The sequence below is a fragment of the Tachyglossus aculeatus genome, chromosome 7 (assembly GCF_015852505.1).
Source record: "Tachyglossus aculeatus isolate mTacAcu1 chromosome 7, mTacAcu1.pri, whole genome shotgun sequence".
Taxonomy (NCBI): domain Eukaryota; kingdom Metazoa; phylum Chordata; class Mammalia; order Monotremata; family Tachyglossidae; genus Tachyglossus; species Tachyglossus aculeatus.
Window position 1 is genome coordinate 42,259,979 of NC_052072.1, and position 23,477 is coordinate 42,283,455.

The 23,477-nt window shown below is 41.9% G+C and overlaps 1 protein-coding gene across 3 annotated transcripts in view; it reads right to left on the reverse strand.

Moving 5' to 3' along the window:
* Positions 1-23,477, reverse strand: part of TP63 (tumor protein p63) — a 352,304-nt gene that overhangs the window by 19,391 nt on the left and 309,436 nt on the right. For all 3 annotated transcript variants that reach the window (XM_038749335.1, XM_038749336.1, XM_038749337.1), the window contains 6 exons: positions 9,036-9,222; positions 5,786-5,901; positions 4,341-4,450; positions 3,304-3,440; positions 1,561-1,643; positions 1,319-1,455 (listed from right to left, as the gene is read on the reverse strand). In XM_038749335.1, coding sequence (XP_038605263.1) covers positions 1,319-1,455; positions 1,561-1,643; positions 3,304-3,440; positions 4,341-4,450; positions 5,786-5,901; positions 9,036-9,222 — 770 coding nt within the window. The remainder of the gene's footprint in view (positions 1-1,318; positions 1,456-1,560; positions 1,644-3,303; positions 3,441-4,340; positions 4,451-5,785; positions 5,902-9,035; positions 9,223-23,477) is intronic.

The window sequence follows — 23,477 nt, forward strand, 5'->3', positions numbered from 1 at the left end:
CATTTTACAGATGAGGTAACTGAGGCACAGAGAAGTTATTTGACTTGTCCAAAGTCACACAGCCGACAAGTGGCGGAGCCAGGCTTAGAACCCAGGATCTCTGACTCCCAAGCCCATGGTATTTCCACTGAGCCATGCTGCTTCTCAATATACTATCTCTCTATATAGTCAGATATACAATATAAATTAATTAATTATAAGTTATAATTAATTCATAATTATAATTTATTTATAATAAATTATAAATTAATTACACTTATCATGTACAGCTATACCAATAGCCAAGCCTAGAGCCCCATGTGGGATGGGGTCTGTGTCCAACCTGATTTTCTTGTATCCACCCCAGAGCTTAGTACAGTGCCTGGCATGTAGTAAGCACTTAACAAGTACCATAGTTAGTTTTGTGATATCACAAAAGTGCTGTGTGGGACCAGTGACAAAATATGCCCCCAGGATATGTAAAAGCTTGATGGTACATTAATGCATTACATGTATCTTTGTGGGGGTTGTCGTTTAGTGGCTATAGACCTCGATTTAGTGCTAACATAGCCACTAAATAACTTTGTGATCCTCAGCATATCTCTCAACTCCTCTGTGCTTTAGCTTCTCCATCTATAAACCCATAATCATGCCTACTTATATCATATGGGAGTTCAGCTCTCTAAAGAATAAAATATTTAGTGATTGCAAAATTGCATTATTAAAATGGTACCAGTAGAATCAATCAGTCAAAAGACCAGCCAGCTTTAATTTTGACACAATTTGTGAAACGTTTCATTAATATCCTTGTACTTTTTGTAGCCTATTTTCTTTCAGAACTTATATTCCATTGGTTTTAGTGTTTTGATGCCTTCTCTCCAGTCATTCTCTTAGGTCCACATTTCTTAAATGATAGCAGAAACCTTGGTGCAAATGTTCTTACTGCTTATATATGAATGTGTGGGACATGAATGTATCTTCTCTACACTCACTCTCTGCTTCTTGGCTCTTACAGTATTTGTAAAATGTTTCATTTCCTTGTGAAGTCCAACTGAATCTGTTTGCATTAAAAATCAGAACTTCGAGTGATAACTAACACACTTTAAGAGTCTTGAAAACAGGGGGGAATCTCATTACGAAGGTTGTTAAAACTCCTAAGGGAAAAATAAAAAGCAACACGTGGGCCCTGAATGAAACGCTAACTCAAAGCGACCTGACTCCAGATTGGGTTTGGAGGTGATGCCATACACCATGAAATTCATCACTGAGTTTATAGATTAAATGATTGGAAGCTCTTCCACACGTTCTCTCCTAAAACATGCAGTTTTAATACACTCACTGTTTCTGGAGCAAGTGCTGGTGCTGTTGTTGTTGCTGTTGCCTGTATGTCTCAATTGTATGCTGTGGAAGATACTGCATGAGTTCCAGGGACTCTTTGATCTTGAGCAACATTTCATAAGTCTCTCGTCCCCGTACCTGAACAAAGTGGACAGAAGAAAAAAAATTACAATTATAAATCAACCATCCAAAATGACAAAACCATTTGGCCAGAGGGAAACACCAAACATGGGGAACTCTTACCGGTAAGTATAGCAACTCGTCATCTGGGGATCGCCGTTTCTTTATTGATGTCATCTGAATGCCATGTGTGCTCTGGCGAAAAGCTGTGGGAAACAAAAATCTCTCACTGCAATATTTCCAAAAACCAGAAACTATAGCGTCAGAGATGCCTGTCAATTTAGGGCTTTCTGTTTGAATACACATTTGGGTAACAAATTCTCAATTTAAAAAAATCAAGCTACCAAAAAAGTTTTTGTTTAAGTGACAGTTCTGGGAACTTGATGTAATATTTTTGGGGTGGGGGGGGGCAGAAAGGGAGGGAGGAGGGATTGCCTATCCATGGTTACCAGGAAATAAGAGGCAAAGATCTTTTCATTCTGGTAATAATAACTTTAATTCATACAGAGTCTATTTTCCAAAGAGCACAAGTATTTCAAAGATAATAACCTTCAATCTCCCTGTAATGTGGGAAAGTGGGAATGCAGAAAACATGGGTGGTAGCACGGCTCAAGACAAAAGTCACGTCTGTGTTGAACCAAGAAGTAGTGTCAACCTCACAGGGGAACGTGACAATTCAGTTAGGAGGACAACTGCAAAGAGTGCAGAAACAAAACAGAAACACGCCTATACTCAAAGGTAAATGACCCTGAACAGGCCCCACCCAGAGTGGGAGAAAGAGTTGATAAGCTTGGTGGCTCCATTGGAAGATTCACAGTCAGAATCTCTCTCATTTGACAAAAGGGCCCCATGCTGGTTAGTCACCCTTAACTGACAGGTGGAGGGAACACTGAACAATGCGAGTGGCTTTTATTTATTTGGAGCGTTGTCAAATCTAATCCTCACAACATCACTAGAGGGACAGTGGGCAAGTGGCATGCTTCCTGTTTTACAGATACAGAAGCTGAAGCACAGAAAGAGAAAAAGGGATAGTCAAATTATACGAATAGGTCACAGCAGAGAAGGGAACAAGACTAGACGAACTACCTCTGGGTCCAGTGATGGGAAACAAGAGGAAAGACCATAAAATCCTAGTGATGCATATTATCCTGTTTTGCCATCTCTTCACACTTATATAAAACCAGGAAAGTCAAAGTAAAACCATCATTTTTGAACCCAAGCAAAGCCTCATATATATTACTGTCAGTGGGTTTTTAACTCTGCACTGAGTATAAATTGCTGGGTGGCTCACCTAAAAAGTACTAAATGCAACTTTTCAAAGGTTTCAGGCCCATAATTCCTCATCAGAGCCACTCTCCCCAGATTTCACATCCTTCCTACAAAACTTGGGTCATGCCCTGCCATTTCTCTCTCCACTCGCCCTGCTGCTGCCAACCACAGGCTCAATAATGGCTGCCCAGAACAGAGTGCCCTGCATTTTGGCATACCAGGCGGTTCTGTCCTGGACAGGAGACACAAAGAGAAGCTAAGCTTCAAATGAAATTGCCAGAAACAACATGAACAACTGCAGCTTAGTTTTTCATATTGCTTTTGTCAATGTAATTTGAAGTTACCTCAGCATGTCTTCCCTGTGGCACTGCTGTCCTGAAAAGAATCCAGAGAGACAACCCCCAAGAAGAAACCAACTTCACATAAAAGTCAGCTGCAAACCCCAATGACCTCCCCGGAAGAGAGGTCACAGTTACCCTGGCTGACACCTGATCCACTGTCCCGCCCCAGGGAACAAATCGTTCCAGTCCCTTCCAGCTCCACCTGGTTTACAGGAGTGCTCCATACATGCCCTGTGCAACTGCTACAACTACTTACGGCGCTTCGTACCGTCACCGTTCTTTGTGCTGTCCGAAACTTGCTGCTTTCGGATGCTATCCTCATCGGCTTTCCTGTCTCTGCCTGGGCAAGCACAGATACGGGCCTCAAAACACCGACGGCCCAGGACCTGCCCGCTGGGAGTGAAAGAGGGGGAAAGAGTTAAATTCCAAACTCAAAGGTTCCAGAGGACTGCCATGCCCAAGCCCCACCAATAAAAGACATGCTGGCCCCAAGCATCAGGCTTTTAAAACTTTGCTAGCAGACTAGAAATCCAGGAGCTTTGAATGCTTATCCCAACTCTAGACTCTTTGAGTGACTTGAGACACAGTTTCCCTGCCTCTGCTTGCAGGATGATGGTACAACTGGAACTGGGTGTTGTCAGGAAGAACTGAAATGGCTATAATCATTCAAATCAATCAGTGATATTATTGAGCCTTTACTATGTACAGGGCACTGTGCAAAGCGCTTGTGAGCGTGCAAAGAAGGTAAGACATGCTGGCCTTAAGAAGCCATTATAAGACCCATAATGCAACACTGACAAATATTAATTGCAATTTTAGCAAATCACACCCAGTTTGCTCAGAGAACCATGGACCCATTAAGTAAGCAACTGTATTCAGCAACGTACAGTGGATTCTCAAAGAAACTGGAGTTAACGTAGTGGATGTTCATGGATGAGATTCCACTTAGGCAATACAAACTTGCTCAAAGAAAGGTTAAATCCCTTGGGGCCAATATAGTCCATTGAGAAATCATTCTAGTCAAATGCAAAGAATTTAGAAATAGAGTGATTATCCTCCTCCTCTTCCACCCCACCATTACGTAGTTTTTTAGGTCTTTGACAAAACTGTTTGCAACAGGGATTTACAGCACAAAGGACTGAATGTAGGAAGAAGTCGTTCCAGTTAATGATAAAACACGGCTCTCCTTCACCTCACCACCAGACTATGCTTTTTTTGATAATTCTCTAATTACCAAAACTCTCCTACATTTTGACAATTCCCTAACATGCTTTTTGACAATTCACTACTTACTCTCTGGTTTCCAGTGTTACAATGATCAAAATTGGACGGCGGTTCATTCCTCCAACACAGCTGCTATTGCACATGAAATTATACAAGACTGTTGTGAATTCGGTGCCAACCTAGATACAAGGAGACAAAAATAAAATCAAGCTATTTATATTAACAGCTATTTGATGATTAGTTTTCCTTTATTCCAGTTCCTTCATTCAATTTGATTGACAAGTAAGTAGTAAGACAGAGTAATTTGGTTCCTAGGTTTACACAAGAAAGTCTGAGTGATTTTGCAGTTAAGAGCACTCGAATGTGAACTGAATTAAGTTTTATTCTTCTGTTAGGCCTCTATCTAGCTGTATATTCTGGAGTCAATGTTTAACTTAGTTATAGCCTCATGTTTGATGCTTCTCAAACATGCTTCTCAAATCTGGTTTGAGAACCAGCGTGGCTCAGTGGAAAGAGCCCGGGTTTTGCAGTCAGGGGTCATGGGTTCGTATCCCGGGTCTGCCAATTGTCAGCTGTGTGACTTTGGGCAAGTCACTTCACTTCTCTGGGCCTCAGTTCCCTCATCTGTAATATGGGGATTAAGACTGTGAGCCCCCCGTGGGACAACCTGATCTCCTTGTAATCTCCCTAGTGCTTAGTACAGTGCTTTGCACATAGTAAGCGCTTAATAAATGCCATTGTTATTATTATGTTTCCTATATGCAATATATGGAATATGCATATATGGATAATATCACCTGTCTTCCATACCTCTCAGGAATTTGAGGACTAATGAAATATTAATTGTATATTGTCTTATGAATGCTTGGGATTAACCAAGCTGCAGAACTAGTCATTTAACAGATGCAGTATCATAAAGTACTTTTTTAAATCACACATTCTCCCCCCCAATCAAATCTCTATAATAGTGAGAGGAATGAATGAATTTTCTATCTTAATGAGCAAATCATATTTACAGATAGTGGTGCTATCTGCCACCTGTTAATTCTGGCTTATGCCTGTCTGGCTACCTCATCATCCATCTGCATTTTCACAGCGATAATTCATTCTAGACTATGGCATGAGTATGCTCTGATTTCTCCAGATGAAAGGTGCTATACAAAACCAAGATAGGCAGTCACTACCAAGTACCAACAATGGTGATAACTTTCCTTCTAGTTGGAAATGTCAAGGTCTATGATAATCACTTGAAAAGTACTGCTGAAAGAGCCTAGTATTCCTAATTCTTTATTGATACTAGTTTTTAGTTTATTAATACTAGTTCTTGCTCTGGAAAAAATGAGTGCAGAAAGGTTAAAAAGTCCAATACAACCTGAACAAGGAGGGGAAGGAAGAGAGACAAGTTTAATTAAAATTAGCTTTAAAAGATTGCCAAGAATAGCTCCTCTGACTCAGATGTGCTAAACATACTCTCTCCCAAGGCCTACCCAGCACTCATTTCATTTATATTTTACCTGGGGTGGTTCATAAGGTACCAGAACACTCTGCCTTCCTGTGATGGGGTCTTCTACATATTGAGCGTGGCTGTTTCCTTCCACTCTGATCAAATGACTGGGAGGGGCAATCTGCCCTACAAAGCATAAAGATGACAAAAGGTAAATTACCATCAAATGAATGCCCAAAAAACAAATAAAAAAACGAGGTTGCAAGGAACATCACCTATGGGGGAAACACACAAAGGAGCTCAAGACAATTGAAAGGAAAACACATTTTTGAAAGCTTCTGGTCAAGATGGGTAGAGCATGTGAGCGAGGAGGAAGGAGGAGTGGAGAAGGAGGTGGAGAGGGGGAAGGAAATAGATCAATAAAAGGGAAAGAGAGTGTGGTGTCCCCAAACTGGAATGGAGTCATGCCCTCCTGTGGTCAGGGAAACAGATCTAGCTTTCACACCCCAAGGATTAAGGGCTTGAGATATTACTGAATTCCATTCCTGGATCTTTGGCCCACAAGGCAGAAGGAAAGACAACAGCTGTTTCTTGGGTTAGTGAGAAGGAAAGGGACCCGGGAAGAAAAACAAAAAAAAATCTGGTTTGAGCTAGTAGGATGCTCCTCAAGTCAGAAGCTGGCACAAAGTCAGTAAGAGGCAATAGTCTGCAAGGCTGCGGATGTCCAGAAGTCTTTGGAGTCAAAGGGTGACCAAAGGACCCCAATAAATGATCAGAGGGGAGACAAGGGAGAGAAACCATTCTGATGGGGGTAGAGACCACACTGAGGGCAACTGGAGAGAACTGGCACAGAGGAGCTGGTGGGGGGACGGGACTAGAGGCAGAATGGCCACATATGGATTTGATTGAGAAGTTCTTCCCTGATGAAGTCCTCGTTTCTCCTACTCCCATCCCTTCTGCATCTGTACCCTTGATCTATACTGGTTAAGCCTTTGATGTTCACCGCACCCTTATCCGCACAGCACTTTAGTGCATATCCATAATTTAATGTCTATCTCCCCCTCTAGACTGTAAACTCCTTATGGGCAGGGTACTTAATATAGTGCTCTGCACATCATAAGTACTCAATGAATACCATTGATAGATTGAGACCCCGGCTCTTCGTGGGCTTGATCTCTTCCAGGCACTCCTCTTTATGAGAAGAAGCAAGCTCTCATGGAAAAAATTTGGGACTGGGGGTCTTCTGACCCAGATCTCTGTCCCATCTCTGCCACTGGACTGTTGTGACACCTTGGACAAGTCACTTGCCACTGGTTCCTCAACTGTAAAATGGGAATAGACTGTGAACCCAGTGTGGGACAGATACTACGACTGATGTGATTATGTTCTAACTACCCTAGTGCTACATGTAGCACATTGTTTGGCACACAGTCAGGGATTAACAAATATGATGTCTACCAGCTCTATTGTATTGTTCTTTACTAACTGCTTTAAAAAAATGGTATTTGCTATGCGCTTATTATATGCCAGGTGCTGTACTAAGAACTGGGGTGGATAGAAGTTAATCAGGTTGGACATAGTCTATGAACCACATGGGCCTCACAGTCTTGATCCTCACTTTACAGATGAGGTAACTGAGGCACAGAGTAGTTAAGGGACATGCCCAAGGTCACACAGCAGACAAGTGGTGAACCCAGGATTATAACCCAGGTCCTTCTGACTTCCAAGCCCTTGCTTTATACACTACACCACACAGCTTCAACTGGTAAGTTCAGTACTCTGCACATGGTACACATTCAATAAATACCATTGTTTTTTTTTTTAATGGTATTTGTTAAGCACTTACTATATGCCAGGCATTGTATTTCTAAGCACTGGGGTGGAGTCAAGTTAATGGGGTTGGACATAGTCCCTGTCCCACATAAGGCTCACAGTCATAATTCCCATTTTACAGATGAGGTAAATGAGGTACTGATAAATTAAGTGACTGCCAAGGTGATTTATTCTTTATTATTTCAGGGCCTTTCTTCACCACTCTTCTTCCACTGGATGTTGACTGGACAAAAACACCTGACATCTGTCAGGAATTTGATACATAAGCAACATTCTGGCTGTCCAAATATTAGATACAGTTCTGTCTCCAGTTAAAGGAAGAGAATGAGAATCATTCATTCATTCATTCAATTAAATTTACTGAGCACTTACTGTGTGCAGGGCACTGTACTAAGCACTTGGGAAGTACAAATCAGCAACATACAGAGACAGTCCCTACCCAACAATGGGCTAACAGTCTAGAATAGGGAGACAGACAACAAAACAAAACATCTTCCAGACACTTTGATATTATTTGAATAGGGCTTGATTTTAGTACCAAAGAGCCATGGAATTTAGAATGGATACATGGCAATCATCTAAAACTCAACAGATCAAATCACATAATCTAAAACATAAAATTGTCTAATTATCCAATGTTGCTGAAAAAGAAACTTGAAAGAAACGAGCTTTTTCCATGTTCTTCCATGACATTTTGAAAATGATAGGGTTTTTATCATGCTTATCTGTATTTCTGTAACCCTCAAAATTTTAGTTTGGTCAATCAGTGGTATTTTTTGAGTGATTACTGGGTTTAGAGCACTGTACTAAATGCTTGGGAGAGTACAATCTAACCGAGTTGGTAGACATGTTTTCTGTCCACATAGAGCTTACAGTCTAGAGGACTATAGGTTATTGCTCTTCTCGAAGACAGAGTAAAAGGGGCAACCTCACAAAAAAATGTAAAAAAGGGGGGTGGCGAGGGAGGGAAGAAAACAGGAAGGGAATGAGAAAGTTAACAGAGTATCTAGCACTTGGACTGTCTTAGCTGCTTGATGGGACTTGCTAAAAATCAGAAGCCGTCACTGGTTTCAGGACTCACTGACCTGAATGAGGCCAACTCAGTTTCTTGTTGGAGCTCCTCTTACTAGGCTGTAAGCTCCTTGAGACAGGGCATGTGTATACCAGCTCTATTGTTTTATACTCTCCCGAACATTTAGTATAGTGCTCTGCACACCATAAGTTAAGGAGTCCTAGGCTTGAATGAGTTTCAACAAGGGAATCCTTGGCTGGAAGCATGGGTGACTGTAACCTTATTGTGGGCAGGGAATGTGCCTGTTTATTGTTCTATTGTACTCTCCTAAGCTCTTAGTACAGTGCTTCACACATAGTGAGTGCTCAAAAAATACTATTGAATGAAGTATGGTCTGGATAGATCATGTCTATCCTTTGAAACAAATGTGATTCAAATGGGAGAGAGGTAGAACCTTGAGCATCGTCTACCTTACCCTCATTGAACTCCCGGCTCAGTTCATGGTTGGGACAGCGTTTCACCACCTCCGTGACATGCTCTGCTTTCTTGTAGACTGGCATGGCCCGGATGACAGCACCCTGTGGGGGTGGGGTCATCACTTTGATCTGGATAGGACAGGTCTTTGCAATCTGGCAGTAGAGTTTCTTCAGTTCAGTAGAATACTATATAAAGAGCGAAACAAGATTGACAGGAATTAGTATTCTCCAAGTCAAAGAAAGGGAGACTACGTCATAGGGCATACTACACCAACTATGGCCTTTATAAGCACATGTTAACTGCAACAATGCCAAGGGATCCTTTAAGTAAGATAATTTAATTGTGAATTCCATGAACAGCAATTCATTATCAGAAGCAGAATATTAAAATGCTCTCACATGCTTTGCCTAAAGTGGGAAAGGCCTGGTTCTTGGCCCACATTACTTTTATATAAAATCCACCTTCACAACATCCCAGGGATATTCTTTAGAAATGCATGTTCATAACCCCCATTCCAAGCCTGGGATCTGTGGTCTAGGGAGAAAGGGACTTACAGGCTGTCTATGGTATAGCAGGGTTGACCTGATGACCCATAAGACTTTGTAAGGTAGGGACCATCTCTATATGTTGCCAATTTGTTCTTCCCAAGCACTTAGTACAGTGCTCCGCACACAGTAAGTGCTCAATAAATACGATTGAATGAATGAATGAATAACACCTCATAAACTTATTTAAATGTGAGTTGTACAGTGGAAACCCCAAACCTTTAGGTTTGAAAAGAACTTTCCCTTTCATTGTCTTTCTGTTTAAAACCCTCAATCACTGCATCCTTCCTGGTTTCTAATACTGGCCAGCAACCAAACAGACATTGATATTTACTGGACTAGTGCACCTAATAACATTTACTCAAACCTAGAGTAAACATGCACACACAAGTTGCAATCATAAATTGGCAGACACATCTGAAAGGGTGAAAAGACTGGCAAGCAAGCTATAAATGGAGAGGGGAAATGGATTAGTTATTGATATTTGCAAATCCAACGCCTAGCAAATAAATGGAGAGAGCTCCCCAAAAGTATATATTACTAAAGTGACCACTTCCCACTTTCTTTTGAACTGAAAGGATGGCTGTTTTTCAGAAGTGTTGCTGCTCCAGTGAAAATTGAAGTTTCAAAATTACTTAATGCTAGAAGTGTATTAGGCAATCAGTTTTACATGCCCACAGGCTAGGGATTAAGCACACAAAAAAGGTTTTCCACAGCCTGCGGGAAAAGGAACTATGCCAAAAAAAAAAAAAATCAACAAAAAACCTGGTTGTGAAATCTTTAAATAATTCTAGATAGTGATTTACCAAGAATGACTACTTTGATTACAACCAACATTTTTACAATCATTTTGAAATTAATATAAAATTAATACATATGATTCATGAATCTTCTATACTGTGGGTCTGTTGTTGGGTAGGGACCGTTTCTATATGTTGCTGACTCATACTTCCCAAGCGCTTAGTACAGTGCTCTGCACACAGTAAGTGCTCAATAAATATGATTGAATGAATGAATTTTACTCTCGAAATAGCCCTTCCCTTATCCCTGATTTTCATTCCATCTGTTCATCACCTTGTTTGAAAGCGCACCCTTTTGAAAGTGCAAGAAATCATAGTCTCACCCCCTCCTTCTCAGTCACCCTCTTTTTGCCTGCTGCTCATCAGGGAGCTGATAGCACAGTGGGTCAGGGGAAGAGGGCAGGGGAGTCTTCTAGACTGTGAACCCGTTGTTGGATAGGGATTGTCTCTATCAGTTGCCGAATTGTACTTTCCAAGCGCTTGGTACAATGCTCTGCACACACTAAGCGCTCAATAAATATGATTGAATGAATGAATGAATGAGGAGGGGCAGGAAGCAGGGTTTCTTTGAGAGAACGAGCTTATTTTCCTGGTTTCTTGAAGATGATGATGATAGCATCACTCATAGTTACTGAGTGCCTACTTACTGTGTGATGAGTACTGTACTGGACACTTGGGATGGCACCATAAAAGTAGAACACCTGACCCTACTCACAAGGAGTTTATATAAATTAGGCAGGACATAAAAAGGCTTGCTAATTTGAGGCAGATAACATCTCCTCCCGTCAACTAACTAGCCGGCCTGTCGCTTTTGATATGGAGGTTAGCTTTGTCCCTTACCCTTTCTCTGTTAAGTTATGCTCTTTATCCAAGATTGTGTTCTCTTTACTGTGATTTCACAATGGATTTGTGATTTCCTATATATATTTCCCTACCATTCCCATCTGCTCTTTCAGAATCCCACATGAAGGAAAACTCACATTGTGTACCCTCTCTGTGTTCCACCCTATGCCATACATGAACCTTTTTTTTTTTACAGGCATTGTGATGCACGATGTGCTTAAAGACTCATGCTTTTGGAAAATGTCCTTTAAGTCCGCCATCAGACTTCACTAGGCCATGTTGGGGAAGCAGCAAGGCTTAGTGGGTAGAGCGGCGGCCTGCGAGTCAGAAGGACCTGGGTTTTAATCCAGACTCTGCCGCTTGTCTGCTGTGTGACCTTGGGCAACTCATTTAACTTCTCTGTACCTCATCTGTAAAATGAGAATGAAGACCGTGAGCCCATGCGGAACAAGGACTGTGTCCAACCTGATTACCTTGCTTAAAACAGTGCTTGACACATAGTAGGTGCTTAACAAATACCATCATCCCAAGCGCTTAGTACAAAACTCAATAAATACGATTGAATGAATGAATCACAATCTATCCAGAAACAAGCAATGAAAATACTACACTCCAATAAAATTGAGTGCATACAAATTTATTTTACAGATTAGGAGTTGGGATGGTTCTGAAGTGACTTCAGCCAACACTTTTAGCAACCTGAGATGGATGTCACCAGGGCTTCTTTTTAGATTAGATTTAGCCTAAAGTTTTCCCCTTTTCCCACATGAAGAGTTATCTAAGGATATGTACGCGCACCCAAACACAGACACACACACACATACAAGCGCACTCATTTGTAAATACCTTCTCCACTCCTTGCCTTACTTGAAGCTCCTGATGATAGGACAATTTGACTGGCCATATGCAGGGATACTCTCTAGCCAGCACATATTCATACTGTATTCAAGGATGTTAGCAGCTCAAAATTCTTAGAGAACACCAGAGAGGCTCCCAAATCACCACAGTGTTATGCCATACTACTTTGGTTTCAGTGGTCTCATGAAATGTGGTCTCCTTTCCAGGTCAGTCTCTCAACTCTGATCAATCTCTCATCTCCCCAACCAATATCTGCCCTCAGCTGCTACTTGAGTACTTCCACATCACCTAAGCACGTGGGTCCTTTCTGCCACTCCTACCAACTGCCACACAGCATTCTTGTATTTATCTATTCTTCGATACTCTGCAGACTCAATAAATAGGACTGGTTGACTGACTGAACACTTTCTTCCTCCATTCAAAGCCCTACTGAGAGCTCACCTCCTCCAGGAGGCCTTCCCAGACTGAGCCCCCTCCTTCCTCTCCCCCTCCTCCCCCCTCCATCTCCCCCACCTTACCTCCTTCCCCTCCCCACAGCACCTGTATACATGTATATATGTTTGTACATATTTATTACTCTATTTATTTATTTAATTTGTACATATTTATTCTATTTATTCTATTTTGTTAATATGTTTTGTTTTGTTCTCTGTCTCCCCCTTCTAGACTGTGAGCCCACTGTTGGGTAGGGACCATCTCTCTATGTTGCCAACTTGTACTTCCCAAGCACTTAGTACAGTGCTCTGCACACAGTAAGCACTCAATAAATATGATTGAATGAATGAATGAGTCTAGCCTATTTGAACAGTTTCTCAACCAATTTTCCATACCCCTACTACTTTCCTAAGCAGCATGGCCTAGTGGAAAGAGCACAGGCCTGGGAGTCAGAGGGCGTGGGTTCTAATCCCAGCTCTGCCACATGTCTGCTGGGTGACCTTGGGCAAGTCACTTAACTTCTCTGGGCCTCAGTTACTTCATCTGTAAATGGGGATTAAGACTGTGAGCTACATGTGGGACAGGGACTGTGTCCAACCTGATTAGCTTGTATCTACCCTAATGCTTAGAACAGTGTTTTGCCAAGTTAGAGTAAGTGCTTAAAAAATACCGCAATTGTTAATTACTATATCATTTTTCCCTCTCAATCTGTGTATTGCCTGACCCTTTCCCATGTTTTCTAAAATTAAAAAAAAGATGTTGATGCTTTATCATCTATTATCAGTTTCTTCCTTGAACAATGCCTGGCACATAGTACGTGCTTAACAAATGCCATCATTCTTATTGAATAAATTCAAAATATAATTCTCCTATATCTTTCTTTTGTTAATGATATACTTAATACCATTTCTGTAATTTCCCTTCATGCTTATTGCAAAATTGCATTTTAATTTATTTGGCTCTTTTTCCTTACCCCTTCCAATCGGTGCTATTTTCTTTTTTCTGCTTCTTAGTATTCACTGCTTGCTTTCTCTTTGCACAGCAAACCACAATAGTTTTCTATCCCTTCTATGATTCTTGGGTTATTCAAGTAGATTTCTCCTTCCTTCCTACCTAATGTGTTAAAGGGATGGCATTTTCTGATGATTTCTAAAGAACATCCACTTTTCCAAGATCCTTCTTTCCCTCAGGACTCCTTAAATGTAGCCTTTTCAACTACTTCCAAACTACTGAAATCTTCTTTTCTCAATTTTCCCTTCTTGCTTTTTTTCCTGAAATCCTCCCTTCTAATATGTTTATGACCATTTTCTCCAGTACTGTTTTCTTACTTTATGTTCATTACTAAATTATCAACATTTCAAATCAATCAGTTTCCTCCACCTTCGGGACCAAAACATAGTTCCTAATGCATTCAACCATTCGTCTGGCAGTTCTTGACTTGCTGTATTAGTTTTCTAGCAGATGTCTGGATAGTTATCAAGTACTTCAATTTCCCAGATGAAGGACATACTATCAAGTAACATTATCTTTATGTCTTCAATCATGTGTTATAATATGAAGCATGCCTCCCCTCAAAAATCATGAACAATCTATTAGAGCATGGTTTCCTCTTTCTTACTGCACTATCATTTATACGTTATGAAGTATCGCTTAGTGAGTCTACACACTTGTAAAAACAGACTGAAAAACAATTTACCCCTCTGAATAATTAAAAAAAAAGATGTTGGGAAAACTGAGTCCAGTTACTGGAGCAGACTCTCAGAGAGAAAGAACAAAACCAGTTATCTCTTGTCACTGTTTCAATAGTCTTTCTATTTATCCTCCATTTAATCAAAGGAATCATTTACACATTATCAGAAATAAAAGGATAATTAGTTATGCTCATGGACAAAATGAGACAAATCAGTAAAATACGATGACACTGGTGCTAATTGGCTTAATGTATTCTAATGAGAACAAAAGTTCAAATCCCAGACATAAAAGCAATATGAAGCAGACCACCTCTTCTCAGACTTTTAACAAGAACACATACTCCCAATAGACCCCAAACAGAGGGGTCTGTGTTGTTGCAATCATTGTAAAGCTTTACTCAAACCAGCCCATGAAATACTAGTTGACAACTAATAAATAGAAGGCTTTTAGCTTTTTTTCTCGTCAAACCTTTAAGTTGAATTTTAATGGTCCATTTCTAACATACACCCTAAAATAATATTTGCCTAAGTGTCCCAACTCTGTTTGCCTGAGCCACAATGCTCTAGCAGATTAAGCGTGAAAAGGAGTGAATTTAGCCCTGATGAAAGTTGCCAATGTATAAGCTGTTGAAGAGAAAGGGCAGGAGGCTGCAGGCAGGTTCATTTCAGTTTCTACATTTGAACCTGAACTTCTCTCTAGCCTGTAAATACCTCTCATCTGGAAGCTCTTTGTGGTCTGGGATCGTGCCTACCTACCCCAATAATAATAATTATGGTATTTGTCAAGAGCTTACTATGTGCCAAGCACTGTTCTAAGTGCTGGGGCGTATACAAGGTAATTCATTCATTCATTCAATCGTATTGAGCGCTTACTGTGTGCAGAGCACTGTACTAAGCGCTTGGGAAGTACAGTCCCTGTTCCACATGGGGATAATGGTCAAAATCCCCATTTTACAGACAAGGTAACTGAGTCACAGAGAACTGACCTGCCCAAGGTCATACAGCAGACATGTGCAGAGCCGGGATTAGAACCCATGTCCTCCGACTCCCAGGCCTGCGCTCTTTCCACTAGGCCACACTACTTCATGCTACTCTATTGTACAATACTTTCTCAAGCAGTTAGTAAAGTACTCTGTACACAATAAGAGTTCAATAAGTACTTTTCAATAAGTACTTTTGATGGGTCGACTGGGCATTCATGTTGGAACATGTTGGTCCATATGCTTTTATGAAAAGGAATCAACTGCTGCCCCACTCTTCAAATATGTATCTCAGCAGCTGTATCCAAAGTGTTCCTGTGCTATATTACTTTAAAAAACCCCAAGAAACAGGCAAATTATGCACAGAACTTTTTCTTCAAGATTATATGGCCTCTAATAAGCGTGTACAGCTGTCACAGTGGACAAAAAGGGAAAGCAACCTAGTCATAAGCATAGGAAATTTAATCTTGAAGATGGAGACAACGTAATTTCCCCCTAATTTTGGTTTACTAAATTCGACACGAAACTAGCCAGCTAAAGCATCCAATTTCTGAGGCTCACAGTGATCAATCAATCAATCGTGAATAAATCCAAGGGATTTATTGAGCGCTTACTGTGTGCAGAGCACTGTACTAAGCGCTTGGGAAGTACAAGTTGGCAACATATAGAGACAGTCCCTACCCAATAGTGGGCTCACAGTCTAGAAGGGGGAGACAGAGAACAAAACCAAACATTAACAAAATAAAATAAATAGAATAGATATGTACAAGTGAAATAGAGTAATAAATATGTACAAACATATATACATATATATAGGTGCTGTGGGGAAGGGAAGGAGGTAAGATGGGGGGATGGAGAGGGGGACGAGGGGGAGAGGAAGGAGGGGGCTCAGTCTGGGAAGGCCTCCTGGAGGACGTGAGCTCTCAGTAGGGCCTTGAAGGGAAGAAGAGAGCTAGCTTGGTGGATGGTGAACATACAAGAGCATGCAAATGAGAATCACATTGAAATATAAATTTTTCAGAGGAGCACTTGCCAAAGACCATTGTCAGCCCAGCTAGCAAGTGGTAACACTTTTAGAGGCAGATTTTTAGGTAGGCCTTAATCAGGTTTCCCTTAGCGCATGTGCATTTGTGGATATTCAGGCACATATAGTCTTCTGACCAATGGAAAGGAACAGGGATGACCTAAATATGAACAAATGCACTGGGCACTTTGCAGCTACACATTTCCACTTCTGAAAAAGAAAAAAAAAAACGACTATCCTTAGTCTTTGTTGTCTTGGAAGGAAAGGAAGAATGCTGGGGGGAGCGGGGGGAAAGGGAGTGTTCACAGCTAGAGGTCAGGTTCAAATAAGCCAACTCCAGGGGATTTTAGAAAACAAGAGTAAATTCAGATCCTTTACTAATAATATGTTTTAAGGAAAAAGGAAGGAGGGGGAGGAAAAAGCATTCCAATGACTCGAGCCCTACCCTCACCACCTGCCTGAATAGACATACTATATTACACACTTTTGGCATCCAGACTGGTAATTCGGTATCACAATGCTCACACATGCCAGCTAACATCAGCGGACACCTGCCTAATTTCTCAACAGCCCCCTCTCCTGAAGGAGTGTCAACAAAGTGTGTGGAGGCTTTTTTCTTTCTTAATATACCTTTCAGCTCCTAAAGGAAGACTTTACCCCCTTCAAAATCTCTAGGAGGAAAAGAGCACTGTTGCACAACTCCCAAGTTGCGTGGGTTCTTTGCTGTGAGATGTCCACCTGATCTTGCAGGAGAATCTCGCAATCCAATATTCCCCTTGACTGTCCTCCCTAGTATCTCTGTCCTTTTATACCCTTATCTAGCTAGGATGAATATCTCAGTACAGTGCCTGGCACATAGTAAGTGTTTAACAAATAACATAATTATTATTATTATATCTAATTCATCCTGACCCTGGGCCACAACTGATACCTCCAACTACTCCCGAAGAGTTGAAACCGTACATACTTGCTATTATTTCAGCAGCAACTAGTTACATCATTATGTGTAAAAAATTTTCAAACTCTGATAATATGCTGTATAAATTTCTGCCTCTTAACCCTCTTATCTCTTAGAAGTAAAGTATAGGCTTCTCAACAGCACATTTAAATGTGCTAAATGACTTGGCTTGGCTTATGCAGCTGAATTGTTTTCGACCCATAGCGACTCCACGGACACATCTCTCCCAGAACTCCCCACTGTCCATCTGCCATTATTCTGCTAGCAGAAGTCTATCCATAGAGTTTTCTTGGTAAAAATACAGAAGTGGTTTACCACTGCCTTCTTCTGCGCAGTAACTTTGAGTTTCAACCCTCAACTCTCTCCCCTGCCGCTGCTGCCCAGCACAGGTGAGTTTTGACTTGTAGCAGATTGCCTTCCACTCGCTAACCACTGCTCAAGCTAGGAATGGAATGGGTATGCCTCTGCCTGACTCTCCCTCCTGTAGCCGAGATTGGTACAGTTCGGAAAATTTTGCAGGTGCGATTCTGAAAGGGGACTGAGTGACTAACCAAACCTTATTTGTCGACTCCCAGTAAATGAAAATTATGAAATACTAAGGGCTGACAAAGTCTTGGGAAAAGATTCCGAATCTAAATCCCCAGGAACTACAGGCACAAATTGTGATAATTTCTTAAATTTCCTTTGAGTCTTTCGGTATCCTGTCATGTCAAGGCTAGCAACGTTACTAAGAGTGCTCTTTTAAAAATATAGTGCATTATAAATTTTCCAGAAATTGAATATTGGTATTCTCCACAGTTACGGCACACATTTATACACACATAAACATTACCTCAAGTACAGGTAAAGATACTAAAGAATGCCTCAGGGCACACAGAGTTTGTCCATTCCACTAATTCACGGAAGTATAATCACCACCAAATGCAGAAGCATCTTCACAAAATTAAGGCTTTCATGAAAAAAAAAATACGATACACAAATCCAGTCTCTCAGTCATTGAATAATAATAAGCTGCAGAGGTTAGATTACATTTTTTTGACATTTAGGTTTTAAAGTAATTTATATTTAAAGAAAATTTAAAGTTCTTTGAGGCCATACAAGTTTGAATTTTCATACAAATTCAAATTCAGAATTTTTAAACATTCTGGCACAAATTTTGTAGTAGCAAATCTAAAGGGAAGCTACTTTAGATACTGCATTTTTAAAGATTACCAATGGGATATGCTAACAACATGTCTATATAGCTAGTGTTCAACAAATGATATAAGACATGATCACAATACATTTTAAATGCGAATGATGAACTTTAAAATGTGTTCGATAAAATTTCAACTCCTGAAAGAAGAAATAGTAAAATGAAGCAATGATTTCTTAAACTCAATCTGTAAATTTGGATGGTAAATTTTTTAAACCTGGGTGCTCCATACAGAACTTTTGGGTTCCCGGGGAAAAGATGTGGCTGAGGATACAGATTGGGGTTTGGAAAACTGGGTTTACTGGAAAAATAATAAGGTAGAGAGTAAAGGGAACATTTTCATAGCAAGAGAAGAAAGGGCTAGTAATTACTAGTTACTGGGGCGGAAGGTAAGAATTTAAAATAATGCACAGGAAAAACAAAATGCCAGTGGTGGGAGCCCTCTAAAGGGGAAAACATGTTGAGCCCCTGGTTGGAAGTCTCACAAAACATTTACAGGTGCCTCTGTAAAAGGGAGCCTAGAGGGGAAAAATAAATAAAAGCCCTTTGGAGGAACACTGCTTTAATGATACAGTCATCTTATGCCAATGAACAGAATCTGAGGTGAAATTTGGAAATGCCGCTCCGCCAAGAGACAAAATGGAAAAAAAAAATCTTAATGAATTGAACTTCAAATGATGTCTAGTAATAGGTGTGAAAATGATTATTCAAAAGGGCTTTGAGAGACAGACCCTAGGTCTAGATTCACTTACATGTGGCCTTTCTAAATGAATGCAAGAATGCTACAGTCCCACGGAGAGTCTAAAAATGACTGAACTGAAAGCCAGGCTTTCCAAGGTTAAAAACTGTATCCCTTGCTTGGCAGGCGGGGTCTTTCCATTGGCAATTCTGAGCTTGGTTACTCGGTTTCCCCAATGGCATGAACGAGGAATGCTATCCACCTACAAGACAGGGCCTGGTAGCTTTGACCAACTGATGAAAAAAAAAATAGTGAGTCTGAGCATTTGGTTTGAGTGCAGGTATGCATGTTCAACCCCTTGCATTTCACAGTTCGTGAATACGCACCATCACCTTGAGGCGAGGCTCCTTTCTGATTCTGTTCAATTTTTAACTCTATAGAAGCCACCTTTCTCTCTCTAACCTTGTTGCAGACGTCTAGCTGCCAGACAGAAGGATAGTGCTGATGAGGTTAAAAAAGAAAAAGGAAAACCCTTCCTCCCAGCGCTTTTCCTGACAGGCCTAGCCAAAGGGCCGCCTGTTGCCACCTGTCAGTTGCGGGGATTAATGGGCTGAAGCGGGTGTGGGCGCGGCGCATTCTTGCCTGGGCCTCACCCACAGATGTTGCCATGGGGCAGGTGGGCTCCCCATCTGCTCCACGCTTACACACCGAGAACGGCCAGGGCTCCACACGACGGGCAAGGGGGAAACGTTTACACTACAAACCGCACAAAGGGGACGGACGACCCAGGAATGTGTCACACACTCCTTCTTTGTTCCCTGAGGGTAAAGCCACTGCTGGCTGACTCAGGACGCCGGACTCCACCGGGCAGCCGCTGGCACCCACCCCCCTACCTGCTGTGTGACCTTAGGCAAGTCACTTCACTTCTCTGGGCCTCAGTTATCTCATCTGTAAAGACAGGGGATGGACCAGGGATGTGCCACAGTCCTTCTTTGTTCCCTGCGGGCACAGGCACTGCTGGATGGCCTAGCATGCCGGATTCCACCAGGCAGCCGCTGGCAGCGCCCCCATCACGCAGACCTGCTGTGTGACCTCAGGTGAGTCACTTTACTTCTCTGTGCCTCAGTAACCTCATCTGTAAAATTGGGATGGATAATAATGATGGCATTTATTAAGTGCTTACTATATGCAAAGCACTGTTCTAAGCGTTGGGGGGTTACAAGGTGATCAGGTTGATTGTCCTACAGGGGGCTCACAGTCAATCCCATTTTACAGATGAGGTAACTGAGGCCCAGAGAAGTGAAGTGATTTGCCCAAAGTCACACAGCTGACAATTGGTAGAGCCGGGATTGAACCCATGACCTCAGACTCCAAAGCCCGTGCTATTTCCACTGAGCCAAGCTGCTTCTCTTGTGAGCCCCACGTGGGACAACCTGATTACCTTGTATCTACCCAAGAGCTTAGAAGAGTGCCTCCCTCTCTAATAATAATAATAATAATAATGGTATTTGTTAAGTGCTTACTATGTGCCAAGCACTGTTCTAAGAGCTGGGGAAGATATAAGGTAATTAGGTTGCCCCACGGAGGGCTCACAGTCTTAATGCCCATTTTACAGATGAGGTAACAGGAACAGAGAAGTTAAGTGACTTGCCCACGGTCACACAGCTGACAAGTGATGGAGCCAGGATGAGAACCCATGACCTCTGACTCCCAAATCCATGCTCTTTCTACTGAGCTATGCTGCTCTGGACTGAAAACTCGTGATGGGCAGGGAACCTGTCTGCTAATTCTTGTTCTCTCCCAAGCACTCAGTACAGTGCTCTGCACATAATAATAATAATAATTCTGGTATTTGTTAAGCACTTACTATGTGCCAAGTTATATATAAAAACTGGTCCTGGTGAGGTCCTTGAGCGGGGCTGTTGGGGGGTCGGGGAGGGGAGGAGGAGGAGAGGAGGAGATGATGACGATGGAGGCAGTCCCCAGGGGCAGGAGTTTGGAAAGCAAGATAATAATAATAATAATAATGGCATTTATTAAGCACTTACTATATGCAAAGCACTGTTCTAAGCGCTGGGGAGGTTACAAGGTGATCAGGTTGTCCCACAGGGGGGCTCACAGTCTTAATTCCCATTTTATGGATGAGGGAACTGAGGCACAGAAAAGTTAAATGACTTGCCCAAAGTCACACAGCTGACAAGTGGCGGAGCAGGGATTTGAACCCATGACCTCAGACTCCAAAGCCCGTGCTCTTTCCACTGAGCCATGAACTGACAGGCCCGAATCTGGGTCTCCCCACCCCCGGCCCTGGGCAAAGGCCAAGCCCTTCCTCGCCTATTTCCCCTGCCTGATGACAGGACGGACAGCCCGGCTGCAAAGCTTTGCAGCCCCTCTGAAGGCAACTCCAAGAGAGCACTCTCTTGGGACCCAGGGACCTCCCCGCCAAAACCCCAAGGCCGGGCTCCCCCTGCGCTGTGGGCGCAGGAACGAGTCAACCGGACGTCTTGGCTTTGGAGGAAAATGTGGGGCTCCTGTACCTACCTTTAAATTATATATTATAAATTCATTCATTCAATCGTATTTATTGAACACTTACTGTGTACAGAACACTGTACTAAGCACTTGGGAAGTACAATTCAGCAACAGATAGAGACAATCCCTACCCAACAATGACTTTATTCCCATTTAATGTCTGCCTCCCCCTTTAAATCCATAATGGGCAGGGAACCTGTCTGCTGATTCTGTTCTCTCCCAGGTGTACAGAACAGTGCTCCGCACATAATAATAATAATAATAATTCTGATATTTGTTAAGCACTTACTATGAACCAAACACTGTTCTAAGCACTGGGGTAGGCACAAGGTAGTCAGGTTGTCCCACATAGGGCTCACAGTCTTAATCCCCATTTTACAGATGAGGTAACTGAGGCCCAGAGAAGTGAAGTTACTTGCCCAGGTCACAAAGCAGATATGTGTCACTGATTGATCCTGGGACGTTACCCGGGTGCCAGGAAACAGAGGAGAAAGAGGGAGGGTGTCTCTGCTGGTTGTGCCCACCCGAGGGGTGCTTACTGTGTGCAGAGCACTGTACTAAGCACTTGGGAGAGTAAGCAATGTGGCCAAGTGGCTAGAGGATGGGCCAGCAAGTCAGAAGGTCATGGATTCTAATTCCGACTTTGCCTCGTGGCTTGGTTGAAAGAGCATGGGCTTAGGAATCAGAGATCGTAGGTTCTAATTCCAACTCCACCAACTGAGTGGCAAGTGGCAAGCCACTTAGCTGTGTGACTTTGGACAAGTCACTTCACTTCTCTGTGCCTCAGTTACCTCATCTGTAAAATGGGGATTAAGTCTGTGAGCCTCACATGGGACAACCTGATTACTTCGTATCTACCCCAGTGCTTAGAAATGTGCTTAGCACATAGTAAGCACTTAACAAAGACCACTGTTATTATTCATTCATTCAATCGTACTTATTAAGCGCTTCCTGTATGCAGAGCACCGTGCTAAGCACTTGAGAAAATATAACAATAAACAATGACAATCCCTGCCCATAGTGAGCTCACAGTCCAGATGGAGCACATATGTCTGCTGTGTGATCTTGGGCAAGTCACTTCACTTCTCTGCCCTGTATATATGTATATATGTTTGTACGTATTTATTACTCTATTTTATTTGTACATATTTATTCTATTTATTTTATTTTGTTAATATGTTTTGTTCTCTGTCTCCCCCTTCTAGATTGTGAGCCCACTGTTGGGTAGGGACCGTCTCTATATGTTGCCAACTTGTACTTCCCAAGCGCTTAGTACAGTGCTCTGCACACAGTCAGCACTTAATAAATACGATTGAATGAATGAATGAATGAGGCTCAGTTAAGTCATCTGTAAAATGGGGAATGAGACTCTGAGCCCCATGAGGGACAGGGATTGTGTCCAACCCGATTTGCTTGTAATAATAATAATAATGATAATAATGATGGTATTTGTTAAGCACTTACTATGTGCCAAGCACTGTTCAAAATGCTGGGGTAGATACAGGGTAATCAGGTTGTCCCACATGGGGCTCACAATTTTAATCCCTATTTTACAGATGAAGTAACTGAGTCACAGAGAAGTTAAGTAATTTGCCCAAGGTCACGCAGCAGACAAGTGGCAGAGGTGGGATTAGAACCCACATTCTCTGGCTCCCGAGCCTTTGCTCTTTCCATTAAGCCACTCTGCTTCTCTACTTACCCCAGGGCTTAGTACAGTGCCTGGCACATAGTAAGCGCATAACAAATACCATATATTATTATTTTTATTACAGTACAGTGTTAAGCACTTAGTCCAGAAAAGTAAGAAAAGCAGCAAGGCCTAGTGGCAAGAGCATTGGCTTGGGAGTCAAAGGACGTATGTTCTAAAACTGGCTCTGCCATTTGTCTGCTGTGTGACCTT